Source organism: Cavia porcellus, unplaced genomic scaffold (genome assembly GCF_034190915.1).
Source record: "Cavia porcellus strain 051 isolate PalLab524CR breed Dunkin Hartley unplaced genomic scaffold, mCavPor4.1 scaffold_7, whole genome shotgun sequence".
NCBI classification, from domain to species: Eukaryota; Metazoa; Chordata; class Mammalia; order Rodentia; family Caviidae; genus Cavia; species Cavia porcellus.
This window is the reverse complement of record NW_026947490.1, coordinates 33281794-33297002: the sequence shown is the minus strand read 5'-3', so window position 1 is coordinate 33297002 and position 15209 is coordinate 33281794. Positions and strand designations below refer to the sequence as shown.

Genomic DNA, 15209 nt, shown 5'->3' with positions numbered 1-15209 from the left:
ATGAGGGAAATTTAGAGGAGGGGGCCTGGGGAGCAGAAGGCGGCAGAGACGGAAGGCAGGTGGGGAAGGAGAGGGCGCTCAGAGAGAGAGAGGCGAGGCGGGGGAGAGAGACCCGGAGACCCGGAGAGAGACGGGCATGAGGACCGAGGCAGCTCTGCCGGGAAGCCCGGGGAGCAGAGGGGAGCGGGGCCTGGCGCAACGGCGCCAAGGAGGTCGGAGATCGAAGCCCCCGCCCCTCCCCCGCCCGCACCCCCAGCCCCCTATCTCTCCCCACCCCCATTTCAGAGCCACCACCCCCACCCCCACTAGCCTCCATCTCTTCAGCATCGCTTGCCGCCGCCGCCACCGCCTCTTCCTGTCGTCATAGCAACAGGATCCAGGCGCCCGGCCAAGGCTGGCAGTGGTGGCCGGAAATGAGGGGAGGGCCTTTTCCAAAGGACCCCGGGAAGGCGCCTCTTTCCCATAATCTGGGCGAAATCTCAACTTCCCGGGGTCTTCCTACCTCTTGCCCCAAAGCAGGGCAAAGATCTCTTCCCAAATAAAATCCTGGTAAACGCATGAGGGGAGCTAGCATTTTGAGTTTCACTGACACATCACTTGGTTTGTGCCCCTTCCCTGCCCGGACCCCAACCTTGGCGGAGAAAAAGGGGAGAGTTCGGTGCCCCCAGGAGTAGGCTGCCGGCTCGGGCTGGGAGGAAAGTGCTGTGAGAACCTCTCACGTCCAGGCGGGAGGTCGAGCGGGCAGCAGCTTTGGGGAGAAGGGCTCTCTCAGTTCTAGAACTGGCCAAGGAGTGTCCAGGGGTAAACAACCCAAGGTGGGAAATCTGCACCCGGGCCAGCTGGTTCCTTTTGGTGAGGATCTCAGGGCCACCTCCAAGCCACTCAGTGACCTTGGGCAAAACACTTCCTGTCTCCTGAACCCAGTGGTTCCTGGTTATTCAGGGGACCAAGGCTGCCTCCAGTTAAACCTGACAACTGGAGCCGGGGTCTTTGCACACTGCCCAGGGGCCAGCTTCGGGTAGAGCCGTGTCCCCCACAGATGTCATGCAAAGCCATCAGCAGCTTTACAGCCCTGGGCCCCTGCTAGGAGCTCCAGCCTCTGCATCTCTGGGAGTCCACATGCGGCAGTGTCCTGGGTCACAGGTGAGCAAGCAGTCGATGGTCATCGGCCTGAGCTGCCAGGGGACAGAGGCAGGTGGCAGGGACAGGGCAGCAGCTTTGTAGGGCTGGGGGAAGGCGCATGGCGCATGGCCAGCAGTAGGTGGACTGCTGAGCCTGGGCCCTTTGGGCAGGCTGATGACCTGTGCCTCCATCGTCTGCCTGCTGTCCATCAGTGCTGTCCTCAGGAGATTTGGGGACCCCTGGGTGTCTCTTCAGCTCAGTGCCCTTGGCTTTCACCCTGGCGCCCAGGACAGGAGTTCAGAGAAGCTTCCTCCTACCCCCACCCCCAACCCAGACTAGAGACAGAGAAAAGGCATCCCCTCTCCCCCAGCAAAGAGGCCTCCACCCATTCTTCATGGGAAACCTGCTCATCCCCCCTGCTTTGCCAGAGAACAGGGTATGAGGCCAGGCAATGCCCACAGCCGTGGGGCTTAACATTTCAGGAGGAGCAGCTGGAGGGCCAGCTGGGGCCTCCTCTGCAGGGGCTCTCTAAGCAGCCCCGTTTCTTTCTGTTTTTTGAGACAAGGTCTGACTCAGGCTGGTCTCAAACTTGTAGCATTACTCCTGCCTCAGCCTCCTGTGTGCCGAGTTGACAGATCTGTCCCACCACATCTGGCTGTCCCACCTCCATCTTAAAGATGTGGGTGCTCTTTTATCGGTACCAGGGATCCAACTCACAAAAAAAAAGTATGTGGGTGCTGAGGCCAAGAGGTAAGCATACACACTGGGAAGAGGGGTGCAGAGACAGGGAAGACAGGACCTCCAGTGGTTACACAAGCCCTGGCTTGGTGCTGCTGGCATTTGGCCTGACTCATGCCTTGGTCTTCAGGACCTCAGCCCTGTGCACAACCAGGTGACAGAGGCCAGTAGCACCCCTCCCCCACCGTGTGACCCCCAACACTCTCTCTGGATGATGCTGACATCCTAGGTTGAGAATTATTCCAGTAAATGAATCAGCAACGAGAGGCCCGTATTTTATTTTTCTTTTAAATTAACGTGTCTTCCTTAAGCAAATCAATAGACATTCTGGGTTTCAATAAAAAACAGAAAAGAATCAAATAGTCCCCAGGGGATCCCAGAAGAGCTCATTCTGCCTATTGCCCTGTGCCCCCCCCAAACCCCAATCCTCTTCCTCTGCGCCCCTGTCCTTCTCCCCTTGCCTGGTCCTCTCCAAGTGACAGCAGCCGTGCCCTGGACATGTCCATCTCACACTTTGTCTGTAGTTCCCCCACATAGGTAATAAATTGACTCTTGTGCCCCCAACCTCGCTGCCCTTCCTCCTCAAGGAAGTGTGTTGTACTTCTGTTGGCTCGTCTGGTGACACGAGGTGACACAGATGACATTCTGACTTCTTATTCCGGTGACTAAAGACAGCATATCTTTTTTTTTTTTTTTTCATCTTTTTCTTTTTTATCAGTACTGGGGATTGAACTCACGACTGCCTGCTTGTGAGGCAGGCGCTTATGCCACTGAGCTAAATCCCCAGCCCAAGACAGCATATCTTTATTGGGATGGAATTCACACTCCACCCACTTCTGGCCGGTAAGTCCCTGGCTTTTAATTAGTACAGGATTGTGCCGTCATCAGCTTGAGACCAATCTTAGGACATCGTTGTTTCTCACAGAGATACCAGGCCTCGTCAGCCTTCACACCTGCCCTCCACCAGCCTCTGGTTCCAGCAATCAATGCACTTTCTATATATATGTGTAGATTTCTCTATTCTAGACTTTAAGTGGATACAAAGGGTCACAGCACATGGTCCTTTGTGTCTGGCTTCTGCTTAGCATTGTCTTCAAGATTCCTCTGCATTGCAGTTGTTCCTGTTCATGACTGAGTAATATTCTCTTTGTATGGATGGACCACATTGTATTTACCCACTTATCTACTGATAGCCACTTGGGTGGCTTCCACATTTTGGCTATTAGGAATCAGGGGAGTTTTGCATGGATAATTGTTTTGCCCTTGCCTGGGTGAGGAAGGAATTGTATATCAACACTTGTGAATACCCCTCTGCCATGGGAAAGGGATCTTCGGGAGTGGCTCCTCTGGACCTTGTCTCATACTGGCTCTTGAACTGACCTTACCCTGCCAAGGCCTCTCAGTCAGTTAAGCCCCAGAAGTTCCACCACCCTCACTGCCACTTGAGGAAGACCGGATGTTAAAACAACCCTAAAAGCTGGGTGTGGCGGTGCACACCTGCAATTCCAGCACTCAGAAGGTAGAGGCAGGATTGCCATGCCATGGGCTACATAGTTCAAGGCCAACCTGGACACAGGGAGACCCTGCCTCAAAAGACTAAAGTGACCTCCAAGGTTCCTGTGTCTACCTGCCCACTCGGGAGTGTCCTGTCCTTCTGAGTGTAGGGACAGCTATGAATAGGTGGGGACACTGCTCCCAGCGTCGGTGACAGATGATAGGGAGCTGATCAGAAAGGGGTGTGTACCGTAGGCCAGGCACCATCAGGCAATGGCCAGCAGAAGCCCCAGGACTGAGGAGTCCAAAGCAACAGAGATGCCCCCAGGTGTCTCAGAAGTGATCTGCCCTACAGAGAGGAGGTAAGGCCTGGCAGACAGATGGGGCGAGATAATAATGTGGGTCACTGGCCACAAGCTTATGGTGTGGCCACGCAGCCACCAAAGCCCAGAATACCCTGGGAATGCCACAGAGTGTGAGAGTCACACAGAATCTGTGTGGCCTGGTCCCTTCTCGGTCCTCACTGCAGACCGCCAGGCAATTCCCAACATGCACTGCTGAGTGGGCCTCGATTTCCTGGGTCCCTTCATTCCTGTTCCCATCTCAATTTCTTTCTTTCTTTTTTACTTTTTTTTTCCTTGAGACAGGGACTTACTATGTAGTTCAGGCTGGCCTTGAGCTCATATTTGTAGTCCAGGCTGTTCTCAAACTCGCAGCAATTGTCCTGCCTCAGCCTCCAGAGTCCTGGGATGACAGGTGTACTCCACTATCCCCAGTCTCAATTTGTTTCTTGCTCTGTGGCCCAGACAGGCCTTGACCTCTTGGTGATCCTCCTGCCTCAGCCTCGCCAATGCTGAGATTGCAGATGTGTCCTGGGGGTCATGGTCCCCTCTGGTCTCATTTCCACACGGTCCAGGGAGGCCTCTGTTCAGAGCGGACTTTGCTGCTTCTCCGCTGGAATTTCTGCAGTGTGAAACTGGAACCCCTTAGGGGTCTCTTTTCGGGCCCCTGCAGGCTGGGTTTGGTGACCCTGCCCAGATCCCCTGTGGCTCCCTTACTGGGGATCCTCTTGCATGCTGTGTGCTCCTCCTTCAGGAAGCCCCCCCAGGTCTCACCCAGGACAGACTGCCTAGGTCTCCACAGCCGGCACTGCCCTCCTCTTGGTCAGGGAGTGGGGCTGCCTGGCCCCCAAGGACAGACACAGGTCAGCTTCCCTTGGGATCCTGGAGCCCAGGGATACGGGGACGCGCGGTGCAGGGACGGAAGGAAGGAGGAGCAGCCCGCCGCCCCTCCCCCGCCCGCGCGCCAGGTGCGGGCGCCACCACTGTCGCTGCAGCTGGGCCTTTGTGTTCCTGCGAGCGGCGAGCGGCAGAGTGGCGGACGCCCATCTTCCTGCGGCTCCAGGAGGAAGTGATCAGCGCTTGTTTCTCCACGTCCTCATTCAGGGTGAAGTGGAAAGATTCCAGCCAGCGCCTGCCTGCCTGCCTGCCTGCCGCCTCGGGAGGAGGGAGCCCCTGTCCCCATGGGGGTGGGGGGCTGCAGCTAACACCCCACAGCCCAGCAGCTGGCTGCGGCTCAGGTCAGCGAGGCCCTGAAATCCTGTGCAGGATTTGAGGAATATGATCCCGCTTCTAGGGGCCCATGGCCTCACTCTCTAAAAGTTAAGAATCGTTTTTTGTGTTTTTGTTTTGTTTTTGGTTTTGAGACAAGGTCTCACTGTGTAGCCCAGGCTGACCATGAACCTGGGGATCCACCTGCTTCAGCCTCCCGAGTGTTGGATTACAGCAGCACTGTGGCCAGCAAGAGCCACTCTATCAAGTTGGTGACGTACCCTGGTGGCAGTGGAAGCACAGGAGAGTGCATAAAGGAAGGACGAAGCCTGGAACCAGTTCCCCCGTATGGGCTGTGGGAGCCTGAATTTCTCTGCTGTGGATGTGGACAGGGTCCTGAGCCTTCTGTTTGCCCACAGGACACCCACAGAAGGTGTTAGGGGCCACACCTAACACCACCTGGGGCACAGGCAGGGAACAAATGGCCCCAGTCCAGTTCCTCCAGGAAGTGAGGCTAAGACAGAGAGAAAGCTCGGGGTTCTCAGTCTGCACCTTCTCCTGCTGCTCACATTTCCACCCCAAGACCAAGTACTAAATGTGTAATAAAAGTGAATTTAAAGCCGGGCCTGGTGATGTACACCTGTCATTCCAGCACTTGGGAAGCTGAGGCAGGAGGATCACTTCGAGTTTGATTCCAGCTTGAGCAGCATAGCAAGAGCCTGTTTCAAAACACCAAAACAGAAAACAGGTTTATCCATAAATGCATTCCCTCTGCAGTAATGATGAGATAGTCATTAGACAGTGAGGCAAGGAGAGGCTGGAATGTAGTAGATTCTCATTTATGGCCCTGGGTTCCAACCCCATGAGAGAGACAGAGACAAGGATGAGACTAGGCTACACCTGATGCATTGGTTCTACACACTTAAAAAATACAACTTTTCTTTGGCACAGTGTTGTGTGCCTATAATCCCAGTTAATAAGGAGGCTGAGGCAGGAGGATTGCAGGTTCTAGTATGGCCGGGGCACCTTAGAGAAAACGTGTCTCAAATTTAAAAAAATAAATAAAACCTAACCTCATTCACCACTGCACCTGGCTGGTCAAGGTTTATATTCTTGAAATCTACCCAACATTTAGTTTATGGTTGTTTGTTGAGGGAGGGTCTTGCTGTGTAGGGATTCAGCTTGGCTTCGCGGCAATCCTCCTGCCTCAGCCTCCTGAGTCCTGAGGTTACAGGTGTGCATTACCATGCCCTGCTTCACATTTAGATTAAAAGCAGAAAGGGCATTCTCAGTTCTCATTAAGCCTCTAGACTCTACACTTCATGAGAGAGGAGGACTGAAAAAAGAAAATTTCGGCTTTGTGGACCTTTAAATAGGCCTCAGAGATGCCCATGTTCCTGGGCTCCACTTGCAAATCCTGATTGTGTGGCAGTGTTTTGCAACAAAGAGCAACAGGGAGTGGAGAGGCCCCAGGTGCCCGCCAAGGTGCATGGACCCACAGAGAGCAATAGGCCTGGGCTCCAGGCGGCTCTGCAGCGGGGAAGGTCAGGGGCTGAGACTAGCATGGTGGTGGGAATCCAACTCCCTGTGTCCAGAGCGCCAAGGACGCAGGACTCCAATGCGCACTGGTGCAAGGGAGGCTCCTAGTGACTGTGCGATTGATTTATGCAGACTTCCGACACCTAGAGCCTGGGAATCAGAAAGCTGCGGTGTACAAGGGAATGCTGCGCAGTCCATGGCGCACACAGGTCCACACCACAGAGCGCACGGCAGGCTGTGCACGCGCAGTCTTGCTCAGAGCATGGCCAGAGTCCTGTATTCAAAGCCAGAAGCACCTGATTTATTTTAGAAGACAAACGCAGAATGTTCCTGTCACAGCGTTCCTGTCACAGGAATGGGTCCTCAGCTGTGGGAGCTAGTTCCCCTTCAAATCAAACAAATAGCTGAATGTTTCACTTAATTTATTTATTTATTTATTTTTTTGTTTGTTTGTTTGTTTTGAGACAAAGTCTCACCATGCAGTTCAGGCTGGCCTTGAACTCACTTTGTAGCCCAGGCTAGACTCGAACTTACAGCGACCCTCCTGCCTCAGCCTGCCATGTGCTGGATTACAGATGTGTTATCCCACCTTTATCTGTCCTTTTTCTTTAGCTTGAGATATATGTGTGTGTGTCTGTGTGTGTGTGTGTGTGTGTGTGTGTGTGTATCTTTAAGCAGATTTATTTTTGAGTTTGCTTGTTTGTTGTATTGGAAATCGAACTCATATGATGCAGGTCCTATGCTACTGACATACATTCTCAGCCCTTTAAAAAGTTTTTGTGTGTGTTTTGCTTTTGTTTTAATTTGGGTGTGTGTGTGTGTGCCAGAAATCAAACTCAGGACATCCCACTTGCCAGGCAGGTAAACTGAACTAAATCTCCTTTCCTTGCTCTAATTTTAAGACACAATCTCCCTAAATTGCCCAGGGTATATTAGAACTTGCAATCCTCCTGTCTCAGCCTCCTGAGTGTTGGGCTCACAGGCATGTGCAGCCAGACCTGTCTGGTGTTTTAAAAGAACATAAACATTAGGATTTTAGGTTGTTAAATTCCTGACAAAGTCAGCTAATAGCCAACACCAAGGTCACTACCGTCTATGCAAGGCAGACATCACCAATTGATCACCGTGGCAGGCAGCACCAATCCACAGGGATGTTCTTTCCTGCTGAACAAACCTGCAGCACCTTCCTAACACAGTTCCAAGAGGCAGTGGGAATCAATTACTTATAATAAAAAAAAGCTGAAACATACTTGCCTTTGCAGATCTCAAGTATGACCTTCAGAAATTCTCAGAATCATGGAAAATGACTCAGAATTTTTCCCTCAGGAAGTCTGGCCCTGCTGAATATGAATTCTTCACTGTGAACCTACCCACACCACTCTTCTTGTTACAGAGGGATTTGGAATCTTTCTAAACCAGCCTCTTCTCTATCTCTCTCTCTTTTTTTTTTTTCTCCCCGGAAAAGGAAAGTGAATCCTCAGAGATTAGGGAACTTGCTCAAGGTCACAGGATGAGTGATTATGAGACCTGTCATAGTAAAATATAGCACTTAATAAAGTTGACTCTGGAGTACCCTGGCCTGGGCATGGAGTGTGTTGTGCACCTTCACAGCTGGGTGACCTCACTCTCTGTGCTTCAGTTTCCTCTTCATAAAATGGGCTGGTTGAGTCCTAGGGTACCTCCATCCCTGTGTGGCTGTGGTGGGAACGTTTCCAGCTGGGGTGGGGTTCTGGCCCTGTCCTCTAAGGGAGTAAGGAGATCTAGACAAGGGCAATTGCAGGGAGGGGCTGCCCACGGTGAAGAAGGAAATAAATAAGAATAAAAAGAATTTCTGGTCAATAGGCTCTTCAGACATCGGGGCTGCGGTGGATCTCCCCGGCCGAGGTGAACTCTTTCCCTTCCAGCCGCCCTCCCTTCGGAAAGAGCGCCCTCTCCAGAACAGGGCCCTGTGGGTGTGTGTGCAGGGCCTCCTGTTCAGAAGGAAGCCGTCTGGCACGGGGTAATTGTGCAGCAAATGGCAGGAGTTGTTCCTCCATGGGTGACAGAGCAGAGCAGGAGAAAGACCTGCTGCTCTGTGCCCGCAGCTCGCGTCTGGAACCAGGCTTCCGGTGAGCTGAGCCCTGGGTTCTGCGTGTGCCCAGGATGAGTCTTTGACCGCACTGCTGCTCTGCAGGGTGGAGCACGGGCTCAGCACAGGAGGGCGGCAACGATCCAGAAGCCACATTCCAGCTACCGATTTCCCCAGACGCCCATAATGCTGTCACACATCTATACTAACAAATCAATTTAGCTGTTTGTGTGTCGGTGCACGCCTGTAAGCCCAGCACTCGGGAAGCTGAGGCAGGAGGATCGAGCCGAGTTCGAGACCAGCCTTGGCTACAAAATGAGTAAGTGCATATTGAGACCCTGGCTCAAAAAGACCGAAAAAAAAAAAATCAATTCTCGGGAAGAGTTAAATGAAGCAATGAATGAGGGTAATAGTGATAACCGCTGATGGGGAGCACGTCGAACGTTCTTCTGCGGCCTTTGAAGCCCCCTCGCCGGCAGGAGTAGGAGACCTGGAGTTGGACTCCCCGTGCTCAGTCCCCACACCCCATCCAGATAGAGACGTGTTTGAAATAAAGTTTATTGAAGTTTCTGTCGGTATTTACATATGATACACGGTAAATAGAGCCAGGCCCCCCGCCCCGTGCCCCTCCCCCCAGCCTCGTTAAAAATCGCTGCGCGAGACGGGTTAACTGCTGTCCCCCCAGATGCAGACTAAAAGCCCCGGCCCCCCGCCCTCCCCCCACCCCGGGGGCCCTTCTGCTTCCGTGTACGACGCTGTGCTACCTCGCCCCGCCCTTGATGGGGAGGGCGATTGTCTAGGGACCTCCCCTTCCCTCCATCTGTTCAAAGGGGTGCGTGGGGCTTTGAAAGAGGCCGGAATCCGGGTCTGAGATGGAGGGAATGGAGGGGGTAGTCGGGGAGGAGAAGTGCCAGAAAGTGGAAGACCGAGATGAGGGGGCGTGGACCCCCGCTACTGCCCCTTCCTCCCTCGACGGGGCCTCGAGGGGGGAGGGGCGGGCACCCCTGGCCCAGCGTTGCGTTAGGGGTGCATGGCTGGGTGCTCCAGGGCTGCGGACCAGTGGGTGCAGGGAGGAAGGTGAGTGGGTGGAGGAAAGGGACCTCTGAGTCCCAGGAGACCAGGTTCCCGCGTGGGCGGAAGACCCTGGCCCGCGAGGCAGCACGAGGTGTCCCAGGGGAGCGAAGGAAAAGCAATCCAGCTTCCCCCAGGCCTGCAGCCCCTGCACCCCAGGCCAGCGGTACTGGGCCACAAGGAGGGGCAGAAGGGGAGGAGAAGGCCATCGGCATTCCTGGTGGCTGCCGACAGCACTCTCGAGCCCAGTACCCCAGCGATCAAGTGGGAGGTGTAGGATACTGGGCTAGCGGAGCTCTTGGACCAAGAGGAGCGAATTGCCGGGGAAGGGAGGGGCAAGGGAAAGGGGAGGGATAACAGGATAAGTTGAAGGAACCAATGAGGAGGAGAGACTGAGAAAGGGGAGGGGCTACTGAAATGAGGCAGTGACGGGTGTGCAGCATCCTCTAAAAGGGAGGAGTTATTGAAATGAAGCATTGTGGGCGTGACCTAGTGATCGGGCAGTACAGCACCCTCTAAAGGGTAGGAGCTACAGAAATAAAGGATGGTGGGCGTAGCTTAGGGGCGGAGCAGTGCCGCCCCTCTAAGGGGGAGGGACTATTGAAATGAAGGTGGTGGGCGTGGCCTGTAGTGATAGGGTGCAACGTCCTCGAAAGGGCAGAGCTATTCAAATAAGTAGCGGGTGGGCGTGGCCTTCAGTGATGGGGCTGCCTGGCGCCCTTCGCCCTTTGGTGGGAGTGAGGGGCTGCAGAGCCGTGGCACCCTGGAGGGCGGGGGCGCGGAGGGCAGAGGAGGAAGGCGAGGTGCAGCGGGCGGGGCTTCGCGGGCCTCAGCAGGGCGAGGTGGAGATGTGCAGGTGGTCCGGGTACTTGATGGCTGGGGGATAGTTCTGCGTCATCTGGATGGAGACGTCGCTGGAGATGTCCGAAGGGCTGCGGCCGCGGCGCCAGGCCTCTGGCTGCAGGAACTGGCCAGAGTAGTCGGAGCAGTCGCTGAGCCGAGGACGGTAGAATGCCGGATGCGGGCGGTACATCTCCTCCTCGGCGTAGCGCTTGGTGAACAGGTACACCGACATCACACCGGCCCCCTAGGGTGCAGAGCAAGGCCAAGGTCCCCGGTCACCCCGGAGTGCAGCAATCAGGGCGCACCCAGCACCCAGAAGTTTGGATCCCCAGTGCCCTCCTCTTCAGGACTCCAGGAGTTGGAGCCTAACCCAGAGCCTAGGCCCCACCCTCCTCCCTCTGCGCCCAGGGTGGGGCTCGGGCGCTAGTCCCTGCCCTTGCAACTCCAGGTCTGGGCCCAGGACTTCACCTCTTTGAGCAGAAAGGAGGAGGCAGCAAAAGCAAATGACCACCCGTAGCGATAATGAAAATACTGCTCTGAGCTGCTGGGCCGGTTCATGACCTCGTCGTTGATGCTGGAGATATAAAGAACCAAGCCCACCACCAGGGAGAGGCCTAGGGGAACAGAGAGAGAACAGAGCGGTACTCAGGCATGGGGGGAGGTAGGGCTTAGCCCATTGCCCCCCCCACCTCGTCGTGCCCACGCAGAGCTGGTCCATCCATGGGGCTGTGAGGGGGCAGCAGCCACTGAAATGCAGCTGGAAAAGAAAGCGGAGTTCAGAGCCACCCTCGGTGGCGAGGCCTTCAGGGAGCCAGGGAGGATGTGGGACAGAGGAAGGACCCAACAGGACCAAGGTACAAGCAGACCCTCTGGGAGCCAGGTAGTGTTGGCAGGGAGACCAAGAGCTGTGACGCCCTATGGGTGGAGGATGAAGCCTGGCGGGGCCGCCTGGATACTAATCTCAGTGACATCAGTAATGCGGTCTGCACAAGGCACGGCTTGCGTGCCAACCATGAAGGAGCCAAGCGTTATCTCTGCTTGGGGAAAAGGGGTCTGAGGCAAGATTTTCAAAAGGCAAACATCACTTTCTCAAGGTGAATTTGGCCTTAAACAGCAATCATGCCCCCAGAGCAGAAGACCCAAGAAACGAGAGGCCCGCTCTGAGGTTTACTGACTCAGAATCCAACAAAGGAGGGCCAGGGATGTTGCTCATCGGAACAGTGTCTCCTTGGCCAAAGTGAGGTCCTGAGTTCAATCCCCAATGCCAAAAAAAAAAAAAAAAAAAAAAAAAAGCCTACAGAGGAGTGACCTACACCCAGGACAAACTCAAATCCTTTCCACTGTCACAGGGGTCAGTGTTAAATCCAGTACACTTTCTGTCTCTGTGTGGCTCCCCAGCCAGGACTGGCTTTTAATCATTAAAGGGCTGGGAAATAAATCAAAGGAGGAATAATGTTCTGCAGCCTGTAGAAAGTGTGTCCGTTTCATTTGGCAGTCCTTCAAGGTGTTAAAGATAGAATTACCATATGACCCCGCAGTTCCACAACAAGGCACACCTGAGAGACTGGAACAGGTGTTCCCACAAAAATGTGTGCATGAATGTTTGTAACAGCATTGATTACAGTAGCCAGAAGTATACAACCCCAGCTTTCACCAGCGGATGAGTGGATAAAGGAGACATGGTATTGTACAGCCAGCAAAGCCAGTGCAGACTAATTTACGTCACACGGGGACAGACCTAAAAATTGAGCTCAGCAAACAAAGACAAATCCAAAGGAACACAAATGATGTGACACTGTCACAGGGAAGTCACAGGAGTGAGCCAGTGCATGGAGACCGGAAGCAGATGGGCAGTGGCCAGCCAGGAGGATGGATGGGAGTCGACTAGCTGTTAAAGAATGAGTGGTCCCAGGGCTGGGGATTTAGCTCAGTGGCGTAAGCGCCTGCCTTGCAAGCAAGCAGTCATCAGTTCGATCCCCAGTACCGATAAAAATGAAAAAGCCAAAAAAAAAAATGAGTGGTCCCTTTGGGAGGTGACTGAAATCAGCTAAGAAGTGAGCACAGCTTTGTGAAGCTACAGGAAACCACTGAGTTCTGTGAACTGTATGATATGTGACTCATACTTTAAATTTTAAAAGTATAACCAAACGAAAACCATATTCGCACTTCAGACTTCTGTGCTTGCTAAAAACTGTCGTGGACACACGCCCGCACCCATTCGCTCACCTGTTGCCCAGGATGGCTTTCTGTGGTCTGTGCAGAGCCAAGCACCACAAGGACTGGTCGGCCACTTGAGGCAGAAATGCTCAGTACCTGGCTCCTCAAACTGTAGACCTCCTGGCCCTTGCTGCTGGCACGGCCAGGCCCTGCCAACCTCCCTCCGCCTGGAACGCCTTGAGTGCATTCCTGCCTCAGCCTCTTGCCTCTGCTGTCCCTCTACCTGGAACACAGACCTAGGACCTCCCTGCTTAGCAAACAAGGCAGCCAGGTGCGATGGCGCACACCTGTCATCCTGGCACATGGGAGACTGAAGCAGGAGGATCGCCTAGAGTTCAAGGCCAGGCTGGGCTACAGAGGAAACCTGAGCTCAAAAATCAATCAAGCTGTTAGTTAATTCATTAAAATAAAGCTAAACAAAACAAAACTCTCCCAGCCAAGCTAAACGTGGTGCCGATGGGACTCTGTCCAGACTGGGGGATCTGAGCAGCAGGTACTACAAAATGAGAGTTAGAGGAGGCTGGGCAATAGCTCCCTATGGTTACCACATAACCAAAACGTGACATGCAGAAGAGCACACAGTGTGATACCTTTCTGGTTTTTTTTTTTGTCTTTTTCTTTTTTATCGGTACCAGGGATCGAACTCATGACTGCCTGCTTGTAAGGCAGGCGCTTATGCCGCTGAGCTAAATCCCCAGCCCCAACCTTTCTGTTTTTTGAGACAGGGTCTCTTGTAGCTCAGGCTGGCCTTAGTGTACAGTGATTCCCCTGCCTCAGCCTCCCAACTGGTGAGATGACAGTTGTGGGCTACCATGCCAGGGTCTATAGTGTGCTGCCTTCCCAGCAGAAAAAGGAGTATATAAAAATACACAGGCACATCTGCTCACTTCTGCAAAGGCACAGAAAAGGAAAGAAAGAAACGGGGCCTGTTGTCTTTAGGAGGCAGGTGCGAATAAGGACAAGATGGGAGTATGTGTTTTTATGTGCTCAATAAGATGGAGGGAAACTGAGAACATTGCCAAATGTGGTGGTGTGGGCCTGTAATCCTCAATCTCCGGAGGCTGAGGCAGGAGGACGGCTGTGAGTTCCAGGCCACCCTGGATTACACAATGAGACTCTGTCTCAAAAAATATAACGGAGGGGCTGGGATTTAGCTTAGCGGCATGTTGGCTGAGCCGGAAGCAGGGAGCTGGCGGGTCACTGCCCACACTGAGCCGCAGGGTCAACACCTGGACATGATGCCCAGAGGGCTGGGCGACTGGGCCGGGCACAGGGCCCCAGACAGACAGTAGCCACAGGCAGTACCTCGGTTATAAGAGCACCCAGACCCTGGCAACCATGTGGGAGAGCTGTGTGATAAAGGAAGCCAAGAGGGCACAGGAGAAGGCGACAGAACTCAGGCAGGAAGGAGAAACAGCACCGAGATCCTCCCTGGGACGCTGAGAAGAGGTTAGGGCCTGAGCGGCCTCCTGTGGCCAACTCCTGTTGTGTGCCCAGTCAAAGGAGGTCATGACCAGAGTCAAGAGCTGTCCCTTGGTGATGCTGCAAGGACAGGAGAGGGGACAGCCAGCTCCAGAAGGAAGAGAAAGTATCACTGCTGCCCAGGAGGGGGCCAGGTGGGGAGAAAGGGGATGGTGGAGGACTGTGACGGGATGGATGGATGGCGTGGGCTTTCCTGTCTGTAAAGCATCTCAGCCTACACATGGCTTGTTCCTTTTAAAGAAGAATATATATAAATATAATTTTTTAAGACAAAAAGAGACTAAAGAGGGCTGGGGATTTAGCTCAGCAGCATAAGCGCCTGCCTTGCAAGCAGACAGTCGTGAGTTCGACCCCTGGTACCGATAAAAATGAAAAAGACCAAAAAAAAAAAAAAAGAGGTAGAGTAAGAAATACAAAGCAAGGCCCTATGCAGTCTCCTGGACTGAGAGGAAATAAGACGGCCCTGGTACCTGCGGAAATTTACAGCTAGGATTGTGATTCAGGTGTTGCTTGTACTAAGTCTCCTGAATTTAAGTTTTGTACTGTGGCTCAGTAACAAAGTGGCTGGACATTCACTGAATCCATCAGGTAGAAGTGTTTGCAGACAACATCCAGGTCCTTCCATGTGTCCCTGTGTGTGTGTGGGCAAGTACACGTGTGTATGCATATGTGTACATATACGTGTGCAGAGATGGTGCCCATGTGACAAGCTGTTTAACAAACCAGTCCAGGCAGGTGACAGCTACAAGTTCATTATATTGCTTTTGTGATTTTTCACTAGCTGTACATTTTCTTCTAAAATAAAAATGAGTACTGTCAAAGCAGATTTGTCCCGAGGTGCCCAGAGCTGCCTGTCTGTGTGTGTGCGTGCAGCCCACCAAGCGACGGGGAGCTCTGCTCAGTGTCACCGTCCCCAGGGCATCAAGCTCTGACTCGAGGCCTTGCTGCCCATGTGGTCACAACACAGAAGTCACCCACTGTGTTTAGCCCAAATATCACGGAGCCCCTGGTCTAGGCATCCCTTCCGGTTACAGGAAATGTGGGAAAGAGGAATATATTAGGCCAGGAAGCCATCAAACACCCAG

General features: G+C 53.5%; 1 protein-coding gene across 3 annotated transcripts in view; it reads right to left on the bottom strand.

Annotated features, from left to right (window-relative positions):
• Positions 1-9053: 9053 nt before the first annotated feature.
• Cacng7 (calcium voltage-gated channel auxiliary subunit gamma 7) overlaps positions 9054-15209 on the bottom strand; it is a 16780-nt gene continuing 10624 nt past the window's right edge. For all 3 annotated transcript variants that reach the window (XM_063253262.1, XM_063253263.1, XM_003465456.5), the window contains 2 exons: positions 10894-11039; positions 9054-10669 (listed from right to left, as the gene is read on the bottom strand). In XM_063253262.1, coding sequence (XP_063109332.1) covers positions 10278-10669; positions 10894-11039 — 538 coding nt within the window. In that variant the 3' untranslated portion in view covers positions 9054-10277. The remainder of the gene's footprint in view (positions 10670-10893; positions 11040-15209) is intronic.